Source organism: Vigna unguiculata, chromosome 11 (assembly GCF_037176805.1).
Source record: "Vigna unguiculata cultivar grain cowpea cultivar isolate G323 ecotype 2 chromosome 11, ASM3717680v1, whole genome shotgun sequence".
NCBI classification, from domain to species: Eukaryota; Viridiplantae; Streptophyta; class Magnoliopsida; order Fabales; family Fabaceae; genus Vigna; species Vigna unguiculata.
This window is the reverse complement of record NC_140802.1, coordinates 3,502,933-3,517,248: the sequence shown is the minus strand read 5'-3', so window position 1 is coordinate 3,517,248 and position 14,316 is coordinate 3,502,933. Positions and strand designations below refer to the sequence as shown.

The 14,316-nt window shown below is 29.1% G+C and overlaps 1 protein-coding gene across 1 annotated transcript; it reads left to right on the top strand.

Annotated features, from left to right (window-relative positions):
• Positions 1 to 6,935: 6,935 nt before the first annotated feature.
• Positions 6,936 to 14,274, top strand: MAP65-5 (microtubule-associated protein 65-5). The gene is made up of 11 exons (XM_028054021.2): positions 6,936 to 7,207; positions 7,812 to 8,015; positions 8,522 to 8,767; positions 8,865 to 9,080; positions 10,468 to 10,623; positions 10,711 to 10,870; positions 11,077 to 11,228; positions 12,694 to 12,781; positions 13,312 to 13,385; positions 13,469 to 13,543; positions 13,747 to 14,274. Exons 1-11 carry the CDS (start codon positions 7,139 to 7,141, stop codon positions 14,008 to 14,010), a joined length of 1,704 nt encoding a protein of 567 aa, XP_027909822.2. The 5' UTR covers positions 6,936 to 7,138; the 3' UTR covers positions 14,011 to 14,274.
• The last annotated feature ends 42 nt before the right edge of the window (positions 14,275 to 14,316 follow it).

Sequence of the window (14,316 nt, the reverse complement as noted above, 5' to 3'; positions counted from 1 at the left end):
CATATTCATTATTAGTGGAATATTCTATAATGTTGACTTCCATTTTTTTTTCTTTATCTTAGATATAGTGGTAAAGGGAGTAATATTTTAAGGTTGTAAATCTCAACTGTAAGTTATATTCATTATTAGTGGAATATTCTATAGTGTTGACTTTCATTTTTTTTCTTCTATATATTAGATATTAGATATACTAGTAAAGAGAGTGATACTTTCAGGTTTTAGTCTCAATTGTAAATTAGTTTCATATGTCTCATCATTATCATTGGTGATCATCTACCAAATACATTTTACCCTTTTTTTTCCAAAAAAATTAAAGTCACATTCCTACCCTTTTTTCCTTATATTCAAGCTAAAATTCAAACATTACAATGCTCGCATTAAATTGAATATAGAAGATAAAAATTAAGAATTTTATATATAAAAGAACAACAAAAAAAGCTAATATATTTCAAATAATTATAGCAAATATACTAGAAAGCCAATTGAGATACCTTCTTCAATATTAGAATAAAGGTTAAATTATATCTTTGATTTCTATTTTTATAGAGAAATATCAATTTGGTCAATTTTTTTATCTCAATTTGGTCATTATTTTGAAAATTTTGATATAATCAGGTTCTTTCCGTTAATATTGTACTAACAATGTTAAAGACGTGTCCTTACATATATGTCATTAAAGATGTGTCACATGTTAGTTCATGTTTTTTTTTTAATTAAAAATTTGTCATGTGACAATTTGACGTAGTGCCACATGACCGTAACTATGTGAGGTGGCAATGACAATGTCACGTGTAAATGACACATGGTATGCTAATGACATGTGGCACTGTCACTACCACATCACATTATCAGTGTCACGTGGTACGATGCCAACTTGACACGTGGCAAATTTTTAATTTAAAAAAAAATTGAAAAAAATTGAAAAAATCATGAGCTGACACGTGACACGTATTTAAAGTTCTTAGCACAGTACTAATGAAAATTACTTAATTGCATACAATTTTCTAAAATATGGATACTTAAAAAAAATCAAATTGATATTTATTTACAAAAATCGGGACAAAAAGCATAATTTAACCTAGAATAAAGTTTATATGCATAAAACTTGAAATTCGAAAGATAACGAGTCATTATATCATGACTTTCAAACTTAAAAAAAAATCACATAATGTAAAGATATTAACAAAGGTGAAGTCCTTTTTTTTTTCCTTTTAAAGAAAATAGAATAATTTACGGCATGTGAAAATGAAAATCAAAATATTCCTAATTGCATCAAAGACATGTCTAAGTAGTTATTTAATTGTTGAGATAAAATATGATTATCAAATTAATTGTCGTGTTAACCACAAAAAAGTTAAGAAGCTTGAGTTGACTTTGGTATAACTTCATGTTGATGGTTATTGGTGGATGATATTTTATGATAACTTTTATTTACACGGTAGATTGTTACACTTAATGAATATACAATCTATTTGAATTATATATAATACATAGTATTCAAAGTATATCAATATGTAATATAAATTTATTTATTTATTGAATTGATAACATAGTTAAAAGATAATTACCATGAGACAATTTTGACAACGAATATTTAGTTATATTGTTAAATATCTTCAATGTATTGATGATAAGTGATTAGAATATATAATTTTTTTATATAAATTTGACATTTATCATGCTTTAATTTATCATATTTTGTAAGTAAATAAATATTTTAGCTTATAATTACATAATGAAGTACTAAAAAGATGAAAAATATGAATTTGATGAAAAATTGATGATTTTGCAGTAATTTCTCAAAGAAGTAAAGATGATGCAGCTAAGCCAAAAATTTGTGGTTGAGCTCCATTAAGGCAGGAAATATTTAGAATGTGACTTTTTGAGCTAAGCTACAAGAAAATGGTGTTCAACACTTAAGGCGGTGCATGGTTAAGCCACAACAAATGAGTACTTAGCACTTAAGGTAGTGCATGGCTTAAGGTGGTCCTTAGTCACAAAGGCAAAAGAAAACCCTTCATATAAGGAAACTTTCGTATCTAAGTACCAAAAGTTGAGTTGAGCACCGCCCATAAATTTTTATAAATAAATACCTTGTGTCCTTGTTTTAGGCATTGAGTGGAGGATCAAATATTTAGTGGTATAGTAGGAATGAGTCTGTGAAGATAGATAGGCATGCTATTATTGTAAACTCTATGTGTAGATCCTGCTAGAATTGTGTTGTAATATTCTATGAGTGATTGAACTCTCTCGTGTCCAAGTTGGATATAATCAATTGTAATTCTATGTACTTCTACTTCTTGGACATTTATATATATGCTTTCATTCAATAGTTTGTGATTTGATTTGTGTTTATTACTTGGATGACTTGATCACCTATCTTATTTTAGTAGTTTGGATTGAGTTTGAGAGTGGTCTTAAATTGTAGTCCAATCAAATCATCTCACTAATGTTAGAGGTTTCCACATGATCTAGAGGGTGGGTTAGATAAAAGAGTCATACACTTAAGGCAAATATTCATTTAACCAAGAGTGAAGCAATCGCACTAGGTTTGAAGTCCTTAGGTTGTAAACTGTAGCAATGGATCAAAATCTACCTTAGAGTACTCCCATGACATTGAATGTTTTGCATATTGAGTAAACAAGATAATAATTGTGCAGTAGAAGAATGTGAGATGAAATAAATCATAGTCTCTATTCTAGTCGATTTATATAATATATATTACCATCAATGCTTTCAAAAAAAAAAAACTAACTACCAATATACTTGCTAAATCTTTGTGGATACGATAACCCATTCGGTTGTACTACAATTGACTTGGTACACTTGCCAATAGGTCACACAACTAGATAACTCTTTTAAAACTTGATATTGTGTGATGTTGGGACTTAAACACCATGGATACAAAATCTCAACTTAAGTTTACCCACCAAATGACCTGGAAGAAATTGGGCCCAATGAAAGCTTTCATCTATATATTAAAGTATGTAATTTTTTAAGGGTTAAATATATTTTTGGTCCCTCAAGTTTCAGCGAAATTTGGAATTAGTCCATCATCAAAACTTTTGACCAATTTAGTCCTTCATCTTTCAAAATACGTGAATTTAGTCCTTTTAACCAAATTTTGTTAAGTTTATCTGACGTTTCAAACGCATTTCATGATAGTATTTAAATTATTTACACTGTTTGACACATTTTTGCTTCAATGTTAACTTAAATACTATCATGAAATGTGCTTGAAACGTCAGATAAACTTAACGAAATTTGGTTAAAAGGACTAAATTCACGCATTTTGAAAGATGAAGGACTAAATTGATATAAAATTTTGATGAGAGACTAATTCCAAAATTCACTGAAACTTGAGGGACCAAAAACATATTTAACCCATTTTTTAACTATTAAAAGAATAATGACAAAACTCAAGAAGTGTACATGTCTATATTTTTTTTTGGTGAAAAGAGGAATAAAATACATAAAGTAGAAAATTTAAGGTGTCATAATCCATATTCAAAATTGCAGCTCAATATTCGATACTAGTAAGTATACTCTTAAACCCAAACCTCTAAATATAGTACACTACTTATGATTTAGATTACAACAAACTTTGGTACCCATTTTTTTAGAAAATATTAATTTAATCCATTTTTTTTATGTGTCTCATTTTGGTTCCCATTTTGAAAATTTTGATATAATCATATCTTTTCTTTTAGTACTATACTAAAAACGATAATGTCCTCAATACCCCACCCTCCTTGTTCCATAGGTTTGGATATATTCTCACACTTTATCCATGTTATCTTCCTACGACGCTTCCCAACCCCTAAAATGTCTCTTTATAACTTTATAATAGCATTGCATATCCTAAATGACACTTTTTGAAGAAGGAACACTAATACAAGAGAATGATCGTAAAAAACATTTCTAATTAGACATGTTCTATCAACCAAAGATAAAATTTAAGAACCCAACTTCCACCTAACTAGTTTTTTCTTAATATTATTCTCCATATTATCCAAAGGCTTAACTTCCTTTGATTTTCCTCATAAATATGCGAAAATATACAAAAGATACTCTTATAATACAACAATGTGGTCCTTAATTCTTATTCTTGCTATCTTAGTTTTGTGAAAAATTACCTTGAGCCCAAACATAATTTCATAATATTTCAACATACTCTCTATAATTAATATATTTTTAAGCTTTTCATTACACCTAAAATGCGTCTATTTAGGCATAAAAGTTAGAAAGTTATTACCATAACAATATTTTGACAATAACATTATAATTTTATTGTTAAACATTGTATTAAATGAAATTCATTGCATTTGGTTTGTTTAAAGGTTCTCATCTGAACTAAAAAATATGAACAAAATAAATTATATTATCTTAGAAAATATATGAGCAAACTTTGACAAAATATACATATATATATATATATATATATATTAAAAAATAATGATTAATAATAATGTCAACTTGTAGTTTGCATTTTTTTTATTGAAATGTTTCTTTTATAATAAGCTTCCTTTTCATCCTTATATATTTATTCGTGTTATTTTTCATTTTGTAGGATATAAGTTATGGTATATAAAAAAATCGGATTTATCAATAAGAAAAATTCATTTATAAGTATAAAGATCCATCGATAAATTAAAATATTTGATGATTTATTGACAATAAAAAATTTGTCGATAAAATATTTATCGATAAATTTTATTAAATTATATGTGAATAACTATGGATGACCCTAATCCAATTAATAAATATTTAAAAAATTAATTTATTTTTTTCGTTGAAAATTGATGACAAAATAATTCATAAATATACATTTATCGATAATTAGTCACAACCAAAATCAATAAATATCCATTCCGTATTAATAATTAAGAAAACTCATATCACTTTATATATATTAAAAACATGAAAGGTCAAACCTAATACTTTAAATACCAACAAAACCTTAAGTGAAGATAAAAAAAAATATTAAACGGCCTAAAACAAATTTTCAATTCAAAGTTTTTAAACTTGTATACATTCATACTTTTGTTGACTTACCCAAAAGCTCATAACGACCATTGTATAGGTTAAAAGTTTGGAAAAGAAAAAAGAATTGTGGACACTACTGTCTACCCAAACCATTGCATATTATTTTTGTTATTTTGGGATGATTAATAGCTTTAATATGCTTTATTCAATAACTTTTCTCTCACATATATATTTTAAAAATTCTATATAAGATAATGATATTTTAATTTACTTTTAGTTAATCATTTCAATTATTTTTAAATTATTACATTATATTTCATCATTCTAATCTTTTAGATTATCACGTTACATTATTAAAAAAAATTAAAATAAATAATCAAATAATCTTTTATTATATTTGGTGAATCTTTTCATATATTTCTAAAGCTTTTTATATATTTGGTGAATCTTTTACTATATTTTTAGAGCTTTCACACTTAGGGTAAAAAAATTGTTTTACCTAATTCTAAGAGAAAAGTGGACTCTAACCTTTTTGGCTCCCAATTACCCATTAATGAAAATGGGAGGTGCAAGGAATCTAAAGAAAGATAATTACTCAAAAAATAAAATAAAATAGTAATAGTTATGTTGATTCATCCAAAAGCTTTGTTTATTCCTATGCACTTCCCATAGTTTTTTGTACCAAATTATGAACTGAGCTTTTCACACAACGTAGTCCCAAATATTTCAATAAAAAAAGTTTCACTGGATTTATTGTCATATTTTTATTTGGTAAACAATTTTAAAAGTAACTTGTTTTCATAATGTTTAAGCAACTTACATTTGTACAAATTTGCCAAAAAAAGTTAATGGTTTGTGTATATAATATAGTCTCCTTCTAACACAGCAAAAATATATAGAAACTTCAAAATTAAACGAAAAGTAATTAAATTAAATATTTCAATTAATAATAATGTGAGACATGGTAGTAGTCTCTCTAAAATTATTTTTCTTTTAAATGAACTTTATGACTTTTTTGGAAATGATTGAATTGCTTTTATTAATCAAGATAGACTTTTTCAAAAAAACCTGTTTGTAATGTGATATTTTGAAAGGAAATGGATAAATTGTTTACAATCTGATTTTTTTTTTCTCAATTATATTTATAAGTCTTTGAAATTTCTTTCATGCTTTAATAAATTGTTTCACAATTTTTTAAATTTAATTTTTCAAGTAATTCTATTATTTATTCAGATGTTAATAAAACATTTGAAGTATGATATATATAATATTTGAATTTTTAAGTTAAGTTAAAAAATAAGTATATATATATATATATAATATTTCCGTTCTTATGTTAAACTATTATAACAATATTTTCTTATTTTAAAATTTATATAATTATATTTTTTATTATTTTGTATTAAAATGAAAAAAATGTATTTTCTTTTATCACCAAAATCTTAACAATATCATATTCTATTCTATTTATTATGATGATTATTTTTTAAATAGTTATTTAATAAATATTTTACACCCATTTTGGTCTATCGTCATGTTTAATGCAAAAGCATAAAATGCATTTTAAATGTTTTTATTTATTAAATGTTATATTTTGTATATAGATTAGTACTGAAAATATTTCTATAAATAAAAAAAGAAATACAATCGACTAGTATGCTAAAACAAGGAATATTTGACCAAATTAAATAAGTAAGAAAGATATATAGTTTTTATCAAAACAATATTTTCTTTTTTAAATTCTTTAAATAGATTTATTGGAATATTAAATCTCCAAATATTTAAATGTTATTGCAGAAGAAAAAAATATATTATATGTAGTATTTTTAAGGGAATTAAAGAGAATAAAAGAAAATCGAACCGTTAATGTTTGAATATTAATTAAAAATTTAATTATTATCAGTGAACAATTTAATTACCGCTGACTTGACTGCAAATTTTGAAGAACACTGGGTTGGCGCCATAAACCGGAGAGAGTAATTTTGAACAGAGGAATGATCTGTTCTGTCAAAAAACACTCAAATCATGGGATCTTCAATTTCCTCTAATTTCTTCAACGTTCGTAATTTCTTCTCAAATTCTTCTCATTGCTTCATCATCACACTCTCTCTCAGTTAGGGTTTTCGCTCTTTGCTTTCTCTTCTTCCCAACAATGGCCGCCACGCCTCCTTCCTTTTCCCCATCTCGCACTACCTGCGCCTCTCTCCTCCGCGAATTGCAGGTTCTTCGCCCACTTCAGGCTTCACTGTTTTTTAATCATTTATTTTATTTTTTGATTAGTTATTGAAAAATGTCACATTTTGTTGTTTGCCTTTATTTAGTTTTTTCACAGATATAGCGTCTCTGACTAATCTGATTTAAACAAAATTTGATTAAAGATTGTTCCATTGATGATTCTTTGCCACCGCTTTGCCTTGGACTAATCTGTTTCCATTTTGAATTTGTACCTTTAATCATAAAGTTGGTATGTTTTTAGAATCCGTTGGTTTGTGTAAAGGATTTCTCTTTTTCTTGCTATTTTTTACCATTACATATATACTTGGTATCTTGTTTAGAGACTGTTTACTTTGAGGAAAAGATCTATGTTTTCATTAAATATTTTTACTTTAATTAAAAAATTGGCATACTGTTTTCAATTTGATTAAAAAATTACCATTACATCTATGTTTAAATATTTTCAAACATTTGTATGGAAAAAAGCTGAAAAACACTTTTTTTTTCTTCAAGTCTTAAATATGGGAAACAAATTGAAAATAAAGTATCAATTTTGAATGATATAGTGTTGAATAAAGTGTGTGAATTGATGATTTGTATTGTTTTCGTAGATTATATGGGATGAGATTGGGGAGAGTGACAATGATAGAGACAACATGCTTCTTCAACTGGAGCAAGAATGCCTGGACATTTATCACCGGAGAGTTGAGGAGACGAGGAAGCACAAGGCTGACATGTATCAGTGGTTGGCAGATGCTGAAGCTCAAGCAACTAATATTGTTTCTTCCCTTGGGGAATCTACGGTGCTCCCACGGGTAGGTTTGGTTACGTTGCTAATTCATTTTCTGCCGTTGTAACTTGTAATTTGTATCAGTTGTGATGTTGTGAACAAGAACCAGAATGTGCTATATGATGTCCTCTGTTATCTTTTATGAACACTGGTAATTGAAAATGTAACCTTGGCATAAATTGAAAATATTTGGCTCTCCCATGTTGTTGAGATAGGAAGAGTATGCGGTCTTAACTCTTAATAATGGCTATTACTAGAGGAGGATTGGTGTTCCTGTTCGTAAATTAATTTTTCGAAGTGAATTTCCACAAATATGTTCTATTTTTCTAAAATTAAGTTTCATTAAATTTTGAACGCTATGTTTACTGGAGTCATTAAATATTCAATAGTTGATTATTTCTTCTCATTTTTTGACTTTTTACTGCCATTTCTGATTGTTGTTTACAAGATCTTGTGTTTCCCTCTTTAGAGTTAGCGTCACACTATTGAATTGACGAAGTACTTGTTCAACTAATTTTCTGCATTCGATAGGGAAAGGGATCCTTGAAGCAGCAAATAGCTACCATTAAACCTGTCTTAGAGGATTTGAGGTCAAAGAAGGATGAAAGAATCAAGGAATTTTTAAAGATAAAGTCCCAAATTTCTCAGATATGTGATGAAATAGCAGGTTGTGGACAGTACACGAGTGTCACAGACTCAGATGTTAATCAAAGTGATCTGACATCAAAGAAATTGGGGGAACTCAAGTCGCATCTACAGGAGCTTCAGAATGAAAAGGTTTTACCAAATTCATAATACAGATAAATAGTGTTGATAGTTCCAGATATTTTATTTCCTATTTGCTCAACATTGCTTCTTTTTTCTTTTCAACCAGATATTACGTCAGCATAAAGTGAAGAGTCATATCAGTACTATTAGTGAGCTTACAGAAGTAATGTCAATTGATTTTAGGAAGACATTAAATGAAATTCACCCAAGTCTGGATGATTCATTAAAAGATACATTACAGAGCATCAGCAATGACACGCTTGCAAGATTAACCGGGGTTATTCATTCATTAAAGAGGGAGAAGCAACAAAGGCTACAAAAGGTGACTTGTTCTGATCTAGATGAAATGTGGAAATGAACCTGTTCTTTTCTCTGCATCATTGCATATGTGCCTCAGTGTTGCAAGTTGGTTGTAGTGAAGGTGTATCATCTCATCTTGGTTGATTCAAATGATCACTGCAGTAGTTATCAGTAATCTCTGTGTAGTTCAAGTAGTTATCGTATCTCAGTTAGGTTCTACGTTTCTTGAATTGAAATATTTTGCACACGAAATATTTTTCCAGCAGCCTGAAAGTTATGTGTCAATGTTTTGCGAAGGTTGTCAAGTGATTGAATAGAATATTATAAAACTGAACTTCTAATCATGAGTAGTTGACTATGTTTTGAATTATAGTTGCAATATATTCTCACTATTGAAGGTCAAATTCTTCTTCTTTACTGAACACCATTACGAGTGATACCCAAGTTAACTTTTGAATTTAGTTGAAATGACGGAATTGTATGGACAAGCTAGTGTGCTTTAATCTCCTACAAATGTGTTTTATGTAAGCTTGAATTACAAGTCACTACCAATTATCCATGTCAGCTAGTTAAATGGGGTGAGTTGTAGTTTATTTTTAGTTGTCATATTGTCTGATCCGAGTTTGGTATGTAAAATCACACATATTTGTTTGTTGTTTGCGCGAACTTTAAATTATAAAAATTACATAGGTTGAGTCATTTCAGTTCCAAGAAATCCATTCGTGCTGGATTTTCCTTTTCTATGATAAAAAGTGCATCTATTTCCAGGGTTAAATTCACTAGTAGCAGTTTCTAAGTGATTTTATTTACAATATTATTGAACTTGCATCATCATATGCAGTATCCAGCATTATATTCATGATAAGAAATGCTTTTCTCACTACTTGCTAGAACAAATTCTCTAACTGATCATAAGAATGACAAGAACCAATTCAACTTTTTAATTTTTTAACTGATTTTGTCTAAATTAAGGAGTTGACACTTGACTGCTGTAGTTTTTGTCTGTCTCTAATTTTCTTGAAGTAATTAAAGTTAGGAAGATTGCATAATTATTTTTATTTTCTCAAATCATGCTTTGTTTTGGATGCAAATGTAACTTGGAATATGTTGTATCACACAGTAAATCTACATGTTTATAAAACGGAAATGAAAATGAAATCGAAATTTTGATTTACAAAAATGTTATGTAGACCAATAAATTAAACTATTTTCCTTTCCTTTACCATTGACGTTAGTAATTTTGTATAACGGATCAGGTTTGCTTCCTCTTCTATTGCATGAGTATCAAATTATGTGGTTGGATGGGTATGCTTGTTTGAATCCATTCAAGGGTATTATTGTTATTGGTCAACCACTTTATTTCCAACAGGTTTTTGAACATTCATTCATTTCATTTCTCTTTGCCGCAGATGCAAGAGCTTGCTAAATTGCTGGTAGAGCTTTGGGATCTCATGGAGACACCAACTGAAGAGAAAAAGGAGTTTAGCCATGTTACTCGATTAATTTCAGCATCAGCGGATGAAGTGTCAACTCGTGGTTGTCTTTCTTCAGAAGTCATTGAGCAGGTGAAACTTTTGTTGACTTGAACTTAGCATACATATGTTCACTTCAATACTTGAGTATTCATGGTTTGATAATTTATATATTTGCAGGTTGAAGGTGAAGTCCAGCGGTTAAATGTTGTGAAAGCTAGTAAGATAAAGGATTTGGTGTTTAAGAGGCAGAATGAGCTTGAAAATATTTACAGAGGAGTTCACATGCATGTCGATAGTGAATCTGCAAGACAGATTTTGACTAGCCTCATTGAATCTGGTACAAAAACTGTCCTATTATCTCCTTTATATAGTATTTATAACTCTTTCTTTCTTTTTTCAAAACTATTTGTGGATGCCTATAAAGATTTCACTTATTTTTCTAATATTTTCCTCTTATGTACTTTCGAAAATTATTGTTGTGTTTGTTCATAGTATTTGGTGTTGGCTCTAATTTTTCCTTGAACACTTTTGATGGCTTTGCAGGTAATGTTGATCTGTCTGATTTGCTTCAAAACATGGATGGTCAAATAAAACAAGCCAAAGAGCAAGCTCTAAGCAGAAGAGATATCTTAGATAGGACAGAGAAATGGAAATTTGCAGCTGAGGAGGAAAAGTGGTTAGATGAATACGAAAGGGTAGATGGCTTATTTTAAAAGTTTATGATTTATAAATAAGCAATAACTTAATGAGGTTGAATTTATTACATGAAGAAAGGTTGATGCTATTTAATATGTTCAAATGCTTTTTAGTGTTTCTGAACTATATGTATAGCTTAGTGTTAGATACATGCCAGTTGATTAGGCTGAATGATGACTGTGTCTTTTGGTAATTTTATTTAAAAAAGGTATAAAGTCAATCTATTGTCTGTCATATGCATGTAGGTCACTAAACTTTAATGGTTGGTTACGTGGCAATTTGATTGAGTTTTGGAAACATATATCTGTTGTCGAGTCCTCGTTTAGCGACTTAAGATTTTTGGTCATCTATGACATGGGTAGGACATGGTTTAATCCATTCTTCAAGACCAGAAGTTTTTTTTGCGTGGGATAGTTGGATAACCAAAATCATTCATGAGTTAATGGGAGAATACAACTAAAGCTATTAGAAGAGTTATAGTTTGTTTTGATTAACAGCGAATGGCTTCTATCCCAACCCCACAAAATCATGGGGGTACCGTGAAAAAGTAGAAGCAACTACTTGTTGCTTTACCTTTGCGACGAAAAGTTAATTGATTTTTTATTACCACAGTTGTTCCAAACAGTGTTAATCATTGGCATTACATGTAATATATGCATGCCTGGGCAGTATAAGATTCATACCATATTGGTTCTCTGAGGAATTTCTAGATTTTGAACTGTTTGTTATTCACTTTGCTTCCTAATATTGATTGACTAGTTAGTGTATATATTGTAATGATATCCCCTATTCTATATGATGCTTGAATCTCTATATTGTATTATTGTTTGACTTTAAGTATTCTGTACTTAGCTGTTCATTTTATTATGTTGACTTTGATAACAGAAGTTTATACATCTAGTCTAACTGGTAAAGTGACTCATCTTTGGATTGAATAAACAAAATCTAAAACAGTGTGAATGCATTTGGAGATATCTAATGAACATAAAATATCTTGTCGCAGGAAGCATGAAACTTTTGTAGTATTGTTTCCAATTTTCTCCCTTGAATTTAAGATGTGGAACTATGTAAAAGTTGCCCATTTTTAGGGTGATGAAGCATAGCAATTACAGATGTTTTATACCTTGAATGTTTTATTTTATCTGCCACGTGTTTAGATCTATTTGAAATATTATACATTAAAGATAAATTGGTCATTTGCAACTTGCATATCGAGACTTAGAATTAGAATAACAAGTCATTTTCAGATTGTGTGATTACAAAATGCTACCTAGCAGTTTTATTTATACTAGTAACTCCTAATTCTAATTAAACACAAGAATACATTACTTCCTATTAGATAAAATTCCTAAAACTTAAAATTGCCCCTAAAATAACATTTTGCGAATCTATTACGCATCATTCTCCCTTGATATGTATGAATATTCATATATATTATTTATCTTTTTCATATACACTTTTCAGGATGAAAATCGATATACTGCTGTAAGAGGAGCACACAAAAATTTGAAACGTGCTGAGAAAGCTCGGATTCTTGTCAGCAGGATTCCATGTAAGTTGTCATACATTTTTTATTATATATATATATATATATATATATATATATATATATATATATATATACACACACACACACACGTATATATTAATTCAACTCACAATTTATAGGAACTCCATGAATAACTGAGTATTAGTTAATATAGTTCGATTTTATGTTTACCTTTTGTCTTGTTTTACTAAGTGAAAGAAGTCACCAACATCAGATTATATCTGCACTAGAAATGCAATGCTTTTTGACGGCAAACCAAAATGTAACAACATAACACAGATCAAAATTCACAAGATAAAGGATTTTATTTTTTTATATAAAAGACGCTACCGAACTGACGTTATAGTTTTCTTTGAGATATATACTTGTCTAATTTGGAAAAAGAATGAAATTTCAGTTAATTAATAAAAACTTAAGTTTTAAGCTTACAAGCTCGCTGATTAGCGTAATTAGGTGATTATCAATAAATGATTGAAGTATTCTTCGTGCTAATTTCCACGTTGATTAACACTATATATCGAGAATTTGAGCAGCTATTGTTGAGAATTTGACTACAAAAGTGAAAGCGTGGGAAATGGAAAAAGGAATACCTTTCTTGTATGAAAAGGTAGTGGTTTATATTTTACATTTTGTTATTGTGATACGCGCATAAAGTATTCCAGTTCCATCTTTAAATGCTTTTGTTTTCAGATACCATTGTTACATAGCTTGGATGAATATATTGTACAACGACAACTCAGAGAAGAAGAGAAACGCAAATATCGGGTACATCTTGACATCAAGTTTTATACTTTTTTATTTCAAGATTATTTATTATTTTAAAATTGATATATTGTATTAAAAAGTTCAGTTGACCTAATTTTATTCTATACCTGTTACTTACTCATCCCTAATTTAAATCACTAGTGATTGCTTTCATCAACTTTGAACCTTTTGATGCACATAATCTTATTTGGCACACATAACAGGAGCAGAAACGGCTACAAGAACAAGCAGCTGTAGAGCAAGAAACACTTTTTGGTTCCAGGTCTGCAACAAAGAAGCCTCTGAGTCAGAGCAACAACGCCAACACCATAACAGGGACACCAACCGGCCGTAGACTGCTTACTCCCTCCGGACGCCATGGAACCTCTGGAGGAAAGGAACGCAGAGAAAGTGGCAGAGTGAACACCATAATTCCAGTGAACTATGTTGCTCTTCCAAAAGATGATTCTGTTTCTAGGGGTAATTGATGTTGCCCTCTATTTGACTCTTGTATATCAGTAAACTAATTCAACTTTGTAAATGTGCTTATTATACAAGCTCCATGTTTCATTCTGAAATATTATAAAAAAGCTTTACATCCAACACTAGAGGTTGATCTTACATGTTTTATCAACTGTAAATTGGTACATGACCAAGAAGAACTGACCTATTCTAGGTTTGATTAAAAATGATTGTACAAGCCCATGGGCTAACGAGATTACAAATATACAAGAAATTATCCTTTGCTCTTTCATCTGTGTATTTGTCTGATTTGATTATTCAGTGCCAGGTTT